This window comes from Oryza glaberrima, chromosome 10 (assembly GCF_000147395.1).
Source record: "Oryza glaberrima chromosome 10, OglaRS2, whole genome shotgun sequence".
In the NCBI taxonomy this organism is placed as follows: domain Eukaryota; kingdom Viridiplantae; phylum Streptophyta; class Magnoliopsida; order Poales; family Poaceae; genus Oryza; species Oryza glaberrima.
Window position 1 is genome coordinate 6,973,075 of NC_068335.1, and position 9,348 is coordinate 6,982,422.

Genomic DNA, 9,348 nt, shown 5'->3' on the forward strand with positions numbered 1-9,348 from the left:
AATTATAGCGAGTCTAGAGGGATTTACAAGCTTTGTTCTTTTGATTCTTGAGGGAGTTGTAGAATGTTGAACTGCGGTTCATCTGTTCATCTCACGTCTATACGACATGATTGTGTGGGCTAGTTTCGTCGGTACTTGGAAGGGCGACTGTCCCGTGTGCAAAATCTCGTGGTGCATTGCCTTTTTGTCATGTCACGTGGTGATAACAATTATATCAAGTGTTTTGGTCCACCGTGAAGATCGGGCCACAAAATTGGCTCACATGTTTCTTCATACGCATGTGCATATGAGGAGGCCACCAGATCCTATCCAACAATAGCCCACTATTGCATTGGCCAATCTATGGAATCTATGGAATGACAGCTAAGCTTTGCCACTATCGGAGCTTCCTAACTCGGGCATTCGCACCAGGGGTGCAAGTCACACCTCCTCCTTCCTCCGGCGAGCTTCTTCCGATGGAGAAGAGGAGATGTAGACGAGTGGCCTTCCTCCGCCGACGACGACAACGAAGACCTCTCCGGTGAGCCCCCTCATCCTCCCTCCAGCAATTAGGTCAGCTCCTTTTCTTCGTCGCTAACACCAACCACGCTGGCACTGAGCCTCGCCAGCACCGAAAGGCATCAACGTGCCGATGTGGCCTTGTCGTGTCAGCCTCCTCTTCCTCCCCTTCACCTCGCTTTGCCCTCAGCCGGCCCACTGCACGTTGCCATCCCCACAGCTCTAGTGGCACCATCGCCGCTGCGCAGCCCGCTCTTGTTTGCCATCTACCATCGGTCCACCGCTTCTCAAACCATCATCGCTCTAGCCTGATCCCGCACTTCCCCTTCCCAGCGACACCCTCCCCCACCCTACTCCCGAAACCCTAACCCTACCCTGATGCTTGTCGTCACATGGTCGGGAAGCCGCATGCGAGATGACTAGGTTGTATAGCTCGCGAATTAGGATTCCTGGCCGCTGCCTACCTTTGGTCACTTGGAAAATGAAACACCTCCTTTAATTGCACATTGGCATTGCTACTTCCTATTAATATCAAGTAAATGACACCCAAACGCACAATAGCATTGCCGTTTTGCTTTCAATTAATATCAAGTAATTCTGGCCAAATAATGTGCAATGAAACTGCCGACTCCACTATATATGTTTTAATGCTTTTTGGTCATCCACACAACGATCACAGGAGCTTCCTTTTTTCCTTTTTTGCGAGAGATCAGGGGAGCTTCTGTTAGGCCACCTAATATTGATCAACATCACCTCAAAGATTGTGAGACACCTACCGCTTGATCGACATCACCTGTTCAATTTACAATTTTATTGTATGCTCAGAAATCATATTTGGGAGAGAAATTGCCCCTCATATATATGATTGAAGGAAAGAGTCTTGGTCTGTCATATTTTATTGCTACGGGATAAAACATTCCCATATGTCTCTTGGCAGGTGATTTCTCACACTCTCTCTCATACACAAGCTAGATAAATTTTGTTGGTCTCTTTTCTAAAAAGAATGATTGATATATACAGATTGTTGCAATTTTGTCTATGCATCCCTATATACCCTTGAAATTTTACCTAATCCTAATCAATTATATGCTCTTAAATTTTGCTCATTCCCCATATGTAACCCCGAATTTTAGTTTGAATCCCTTTCATATCCTTTTCGTTAGTTGACCGTGATTTAATCGTTAAATTCCTATAAAAAAGTGTACCTTGCCCTTTAGTATAAAGAAACATATAAATTTGTAAAGTATATTGATAGAGGGTAGAAATTTATTGTATAAGACTATTATATTATGAGTTTGTTATGGAAGATATTTTTTATGAAAAAAGATTATCTCTAGATATGACATAAATAATATTTATTTATTAGTTATTAAAAAAATGTTTATGTAGCATATAAATAGATTTGACCTATACACTGCTATCATAGAAAAAATGCTACATATACATTTTTAATAATTAAAAGTAAATATTATTCCTTTTATGCCATATGTAAAGATAAATTTTATCGTAAATAATATATCCCATAAATATAAGAGTCGCATACAATGAATATCAATATTCCCATAATATACTTTATAATTGTATATGATTCTCCGTACACAGGAAAAAATAGATTTTTTAGAAAGAATTTAATGGCCAACTAATAAAAAGGTATGGAAGTGATCCAAACTAAATATTGAGGTATGCAAAGGAATTAGTAAAATCAGAGACATACAAAGGATTAGGCAAAGTTTTAGAGGTATACATAGGATTTTCTCATATAACTACTAACTTATCCTGAACCTTTGGGATATTTGGCCATTCATGACTTGTTGAGGTCATGTAATACTGTGATAAATATTATACACACTTCTTCCTCCTCCCTTCTCCTTCTATATCAATAGTGATCCAGCGTGATGGGGGCTCGAACACCCAGCACTCACGCTATATCTGCCCGTGCACGCTTATAATCTTATATGGCAGCTCAAAGGCAAACAAAGCTATATTTATTTATATAGATTTAACTAAGAACTCAATGACCATACTCCTTCCGTACTCGTAAAGGAAGTCGTTTAGGATCATGTTTAAGTCAAACCTTGGGAATATAAATCATGAATAACTCTCAAGTTGTCGAGTTTGAAAATGTAAAAATTATATGAATAGATTTTTCTTGAAAAATACTTTCATAAAAGTATACATATATCACTTTTCAATAAATATTGAGTTTGAAAATGTAAAAATTATATGAATAGATTTGTCTTGAAAAATACTTTCATAAAGGTATACATATATCACTTTTCAATAAATATTTTTATACAAACAAGAAATCAAAATTGTGTTTTGGAGACCATATCGTTGTCTAAAACGTCTTCCTTTATAATTACGGAGGGAGTATCTTATTTAGCGCTACTGCTAATCGTTTGTTAAGGCTCCATTAAATGTTACAAAAATGCTATACGTCCGACCATTATGTCCGACTCTTGTACGACCGTAACACTAGCGAATGCATGGCGTCGATCTCTGCAGGACTTTGCCTCACGGCGTCACGTGCCAAGCTGATTTGCCGTTTAGTCGTACACCGGTCGAACAAACAAGTCGGACGTATAGCATGATTCTAAAATGTTATGTGTAAAAGGAGGCTTATTTACTTCATCCTTTTGAGTGTAGACTTATCTATCAAAAGGTGAAGGGACCACGCGAAGAATATGGCATTCAATAGTAAGGTAATTAGATAATTTGTCTGTCACTTTTCCTACTCTTTGCACTTACATTTGTAGTTATATGTATATTCTTTCTTCATCGAGTATCACAATCATTGTTACTGTATTCAATAATTATTTGTCGACTAAATCTGCCTTTCATCTTTCTGTTCTTGGAGGTTGATGGTTTGCACCAATTTGATTGATACCAATTTGCTTTAATTTCGTCGTGATTATGTAACTCCTTTTCAGTTGGTAATTAAACCATCGATCCATCGATCATAGTACAATTCCGGAGCAACGCGGGGTAATCTAGTAAATTAGTTATAAAATGAAAGGGCGTTGCATTTAGCATTATCATCCGGTGCTGTCCAGTTTTCGGTGGCCCATGCTATAAAATGGTCATTCAATATGCTCTGCTGGCAGATGAGCTCCAAACCTCTTACTGTTTCTGATAATCTTCCTATGATATTTTATCCATTATCTGACAATAATTTGTCTGCGGAAGCTAGGACCACGGCCATTTCCCAACAAACTCATCACATGCTCTCCTTGTTTGTTGCAAGATGCAGATGGTGGTAAAGCTGTAAATAATACTGGTGGTATACGTGGTACGGTGAGCATGGAGGGGCAAGGTCTTGTGAGCCGGAGCTGGCAGGAGTCGAAGCTGCTGTGGCGCGTCGCCTTCCCGGCCGTGCTCGTCGAGTTGCTCCAGTTCTCCATCGGCTTCGTCACGGCCAGCTTCGTCGGCCACCTCGGCGTGGTCGAGCTCGCCGCGGTCACCGCCGTCGAGAGCATCCTGGAGGGCTTCGCCTACGGCGTCCTGGTACGTAGCCTCGAGCTTTCTTTCGGCATTGTTCATTCCGGCCGGCCGCCGCCGCTAGCCGTCGCGGACGGTACCGATGACGTGAGATGCGCGTCCATGGCAGTTTGGCATGGGGTGCGCGCTGGACACGCTGTGCGGGCAGGCGGTGGGCGCCGGGCGGCTGGACGTGCTCGGCCTCTACGTGCAGCAGTCGTGGATCGTGTGCGGCGCCACCGCGGTGGCGCTCACGCCGACGTACGCCTTCGCCGAGCCGATCCTGCGGTCGCTCCTCCGGCAGCCGGCCGACGTCGCCGCCGTGGCGGGGCCGTACGCGCTGTGGTCGCTGCCGCGGCTGTTCGCGCACGCCGCCAACTTCCCGCTCCAGAAGTTCTTCCAGACGCAGAGCAGGGTCTGGGCGCTCGCCGCCATCTCCGCCGCGGTGCTCGCCGTGCACGCAGCGCTCACCTACGCCGCCGTGGTCAGGCTCCGGTACGGCCTGCGCGGTGCGGCCGTCGCCGGCAACCTGTCCTACTGGCTCATCGACGCCGCGCAGTTCGTCTACCTTGTCTCCGGCCGCTTCCCGGACGCGTGGAAGGGGTTCACCATGACGGCGTTCAGCAACCTCGCCGCGTTCGTCAAGCTGTCACTTGTGTCGGCCATCATGATCTGGTCGGTAACAATTAATTCAACCCTTCGCCTCGGATTTGTTTACGGAATTGCTAAAAAAAACCTTGGCAAGTTTCTTTCCCCTTAAACTTTCTAATTGGTAGCGAATCATCTAAAGATTTGTGCATGAAGAGAAAAATTGCTACAAAGAAATTTTCACACATATCACGCGTAATATCCCAGTGCTAACCAACCAAACCATATAATTAAATATAATTTATATATAAATTATATTATAGTTACATGTAGTTCAGTGAAAGTACAGTTTAGTTGTATTGTAATTATAGTTCAATTATCCTATAGTTATGTCTGAAAGTTTTTCGCTCAAAATTTTATTACTCTACTAGTAATTAATAATTTGCCATATGTCATTATTATTATTGTAATTTTTTTTACTATTTTTATTGTTATTAATTATTATTATAAGGAAATTATGATACAAACAATTTAATGATACTGTTTTTTTAATTTATTAAGCTTGGAGTTTTGGTACTACGCTGCACTACTCATTCTTGTGGGTCTCCTTAAGAATGCCAGACTCCAGCTTGATATCATGTCAATTTGGTAAGTGTTGTTAATTTACAAAGCCCTCCTGCAAACACAAATGCAAGCTTTGGCTATAACTGATTTTTTTTATTTCTATAAAAACAAGAGTGATATTTTAATTTACAGCATCAATTACCAGTTCTGGACCATGATGGTTGCGATGGGCTTCAGCGAAGCAATCAGGTACATACACAATAATGGCCATTAACTCGTATTATATATTTGCACATGCTATCGATGTTACATACAAAAGTTTAGCAGATTATTATATATATAAGGATATCATAGTTCTCCTTTTTTAAGATATTACTTAATCGAACTATTCATGCACAGATGAATGGTGATACTCTTAATTGCTTAAATAATATTTTTTATTTTCACAATAAGTCATTTTAAGTCTATTAACAGTTGCATACTTTCGAATTACTTTATGGCTTCCCCGCAAAAAAAAGACAATTAGTTTATGGCTTCAAAATTACCTATAAAATCATTCTGAAAGTTTTTTCATTATTTTATTTTCCCCTTAATTTAATAGTTTTAGAACACTAATTAAAAGTTGCATATTGTGTGAATAATAAGTATAGTTTGTTCTTGACGGAATAAATTATATCTCAACTATTATAAAAATTGAATATAGTTTCGTCAGAATTTTGGTATGTCATCCGTATTTGAGTTGCTTGTACGTCACCTGAATCCAATTCAACGTGAGTCTAAAATAACTATTATACACTACTGTTCTAGCGCAATCCTTCCTGCTCCTGGCCCAATCCAACTAGCCTATAACATTCTGCCACCCTATCCCACGCTCCTTCTCTCGACGCTGGACGCTCCCTTGATCAACGTCTTTTTTTTCCTCTCCCTTTTTTCCCGTTTTCTTTCTCATTTCCTTTTCTCCCAATCATCCTCATCCTCTCCCTCTCCTTCTAATCACCTCTTTTTTCTCCTCCTTTTCTCTTCCAAATTTCTCTCCTCATAGCGAAAAGGCCTATAGCTTAGTGGTTACAAGAGCCTCAGTAGCACTTGAGGTCTTGGGTTCGACTCCCCATGGGAGCGAATTTTTCAGGATTTTACGGCATTGTGCTTTCAGTGGTAAGCGACGTACCTGTCGACAGCGAGGCGCCTGTGGTGACTTCGTCAAACTCTACAGAATTTGTCAGCCCAGTCTTCGAGGATCCTCATAAATATTTTCCTTTTGAATTATTGTTTAAGTTGTGTATGCGGCAAGTTTGTTATTTCGCAAATGCTTTCCTTTTACAGTAAAACAACGTTCACTAAGACTTCGTCAATCTCTACAGAATTTGCCAGCCCAGTCTTCGAGGATCCTCATAAATATTTTCCTTTTGAATTATTGTTTAAGTAGTGTATGCGGCAAGTTTGTTATTTCGCAAATGCTTTCTTTCTACAGTAAAACAACGTTCACTAATTAAATAATCAAAATTTCGATATTTGGTTGACGAGGTATAGAAAAATACCCATGCATAACCTTATAGTATAGACACCTGATCGATTTTTGAGGCTATGGAATAGTCTATATAAGAGATTCTTTGTGTGAGAATACATGAATCGAGTGCAACCGGGTTCAATGCTATACGTGATTTCTGACTTTTTTTTGCTATTGTTTTGTTTGTCTTATTTCGGTTTGTCGTTTAAATTGGTAGAGTTTTTATCGATCATGAAAATTGTCTTCACATGTTGTAACGCATATGCATTTTTGCTAGTAATTAATAAATACTTTTACTTGGCTTGGTGTGTCAATTTTATTTCTTTTTATGCAATAGTTTTGAATTTCAAAGAGCACGATGAAAAATATTTGAACCAATTTTTTTCTACATCATCAGCGTCAGAGTATCAAATGAGCTCGGTGCGAGAAGACCAAAGGAGGCAAAGTTCTCAGTGGCAGTGGCATCATTAACATCGGCCATGATTGGTGCCATTTTCATGTCAATCTTCTTCATTTGGAGAACAAGCTTGCCAAGCCTCTTCAGCGACGACAAGGAGGTGGTAGACGGAGCTGCAAGATTGGGGTATCTACTTGCTGTCACCGTCTTTTTTGGCAATATCGGGCCTGTGCTTTCAGGTATTTAACTTGTTAAGAAGAAGAAAAAAAAAAGCTCAAGAACTGAACTCTTGTGTTGCTGCTCCTGAACATGCATGAACACCAACAAATTTGAGCAACTATGCAACTAAATTTGCAGGTGTGGCAGTAGGAGCAGGTTGGCAAATTCTGGTGGCATTTGTGAACATCGGTTGCTACTACTTGGTAGGGATCCCATTTGGGGTTCTCTTTGGCTTCAAGCTAAAGCTTGGTGCATTGGTACGATGTTTCTCGCTGTACTCCTGTCTTAGCCCCATTGATCAGCACTTCTATTAAGTACGACTATATGTTTCTTCAACTTTCCAGGGGATATGGATGGGCATGTTGACAGGAACATTACTCCAGATGGCCATACTATTTTTCATTATCATGAGAACAAAGTGGGAGGCACAGGTACCGTACTTAATAAATGAAAGTTTATTTGTTTACATGGAAATTAGCTGCATATGGATTAATGAAGGAAGATTATTGCAGGCAATATTGGCGGAAAAAAGGATCAGTGAGTTCGGAGAAACAACGGCCAATGATTGAGAACACATAATTGTACAGACAGATGACCACTGAACTCCCAAATATATGGAAATTGGCAAACAGACGAGCTGGAAAAAAATATATAGAATTTACATGTCTCAAGATCAAGCCCATGACTTTATATATTTTATAAAGGTTTTAGGACATTGTATTTCCTATTTGTTTGCACGGATCGATAATCAGCATAGCATAGAATTGACTTTTGTTCATGTTTAATTTTTAAAGGAACTAGTTTTAAACCCACAATCTCACAATTGAGGATCTTTATTTGTACCTATAAAGGCCCAATATTGAATTAGACTTTTTTCTCAAGTTTAATTTTTGTTTGCACCGGTACAGAAAACATGTGTACAAGCAGTATGTAACCCATTTACATGGGTATTTTTTTGAAACCCTTGCAACCAATAGTAGAAAAACGATTTTCAAAGGCCCCTCCCCCTTAATTTCATGGGCAGACAAGAATAAAAAAAAATGTTGCTTTAAGTAGCCGCCCATGTAAACAAATACTGTGGGTGACAGCTAACAGCAGCCACCCATGAAAATCATTTCAATCTACCCAGGTGGCTGGCTTAAGTGGCCGCTCATAATAACACGATGCGCATAGGTGGTTGCCTTGGGATATCCCCTTAAAAATATATATATTTACATGACGATGTTATGTACACTATTACCCATGTAGACTACATTAATTTTTCCGGCCCAATTGTGGTATTGCCCTTTCATCTTGTGTCATTACTTCAAATCTTCAACCACCCCCACTACCATCAATTTTCAGATAGACTTCGGTTATTTCCTCTTCAAAAGACGAAGCGCGCTGGTCACATGTCACGCCTAGAAATTCACGAACCAGAATTTCTAAGCTGAATGTGTATTAAACCCCTATCCAGGACTAGCGAGGGTACACAAACGACAATTGTTGACATACAGATTTACGTCTTATAAAAATATAAAAGATTACAAATGTAGCAGAAAAGATAAAAGCGAGCTAAGCCTGAAGACTTGACTCCTACAACGAGGCGACTCCATTCCACAGGCATCCTTGACGGCAGCGACGAAACCAACTTCTTCGAGACATCTTCAACTGAGAGGGACTTCAACTCTGGTGTGGGGGAAAAGAGAGCAAGACTGAGTACTACCCACTGTACTCAGCAAGTCATACCGAAAGGGAAAGTATGATGCAGGATATATCCAAGGGAGGCTAAAGGTTCTTTTGCATAAAGCTAGCATTTAAAAGCAGTAGTTGAAAGCAGTAGAACAGTTGTAGTAATTAATCAGTATTAACCAATCACTGTCCAACGCTACACTACGTTGCTACAGGCCCAACCAACCACCTGAACTACACCAGTTCATTACCTAACTAGGGGTGAGACTAATCACGGTAAATCTGGTCGACCGCCCATAACCGTGGGCACGGCTATTCGAATAGTTTTACTCTGATCAGAGGTGTACAACTGTACCCACAAGACACAGCCCCACGACACATTTTCGTGCGCCGACATGTCACCACGACATACCGGAAAGAGGCCGTG

The 9,348-nt window shown here is 40.8% G+C and overlaps 1 protein-coding gene across 5 annotated transcripts; it reads left to right on the plus strand.

Annotated features, from left to right (window-relative positions):
* Nucleotides 1-430: 430 nt before the first annotated feature.
* LOC127786175 (protein DETOXIFICATION 29-like) lies at nt 431-8,154 on the plus strand. Of its 5 annotated transcripts, none has more exons than XM_052313506.1 (11): nt 431-520; nt 1,212-1,435; nt 3,145-3,200; nt 3,743-4,002; nt 4,106-4,650; nt 5,125-5,211; nt 5,320-5,376; nt 7,032-7,270; nt 7,389-7,507; nt 7,595-7,681; nt 7,763-8,154. In XM_052313506.1, the coding sequence occupies exons 4-11, from the start codon at nt 3,799-3,801 to the stop codon at nt 7,817-7,819; spliced, it is 1,395 nt and encodes a 464-aa protein (XP_052169466.1). In that variant the 5' UTR covers nt 431-520; nt 1,212-1,435; nt 3,145-3,200; nt 3,743-3,798; the 3' UTR covers nt 7,820-8,154. The 5 variants fall into 5 exon arrangements, with proteins under 5 accessions (XP_052169466.1, XP_052169464.1, XP_052169467.1 ...); XM_052313504.1 differs by having other exon boundaries at nt 3,749-4,002; XM_052313507.1 differs by lacking the exon at nt 1,212-1,435 and having other exon boundaries at nt 465-520; nt 3,749-4,002.
* The last annotated feature ends 1,194 nt before the right edge of the window (nt 8,155-9,348 follow it).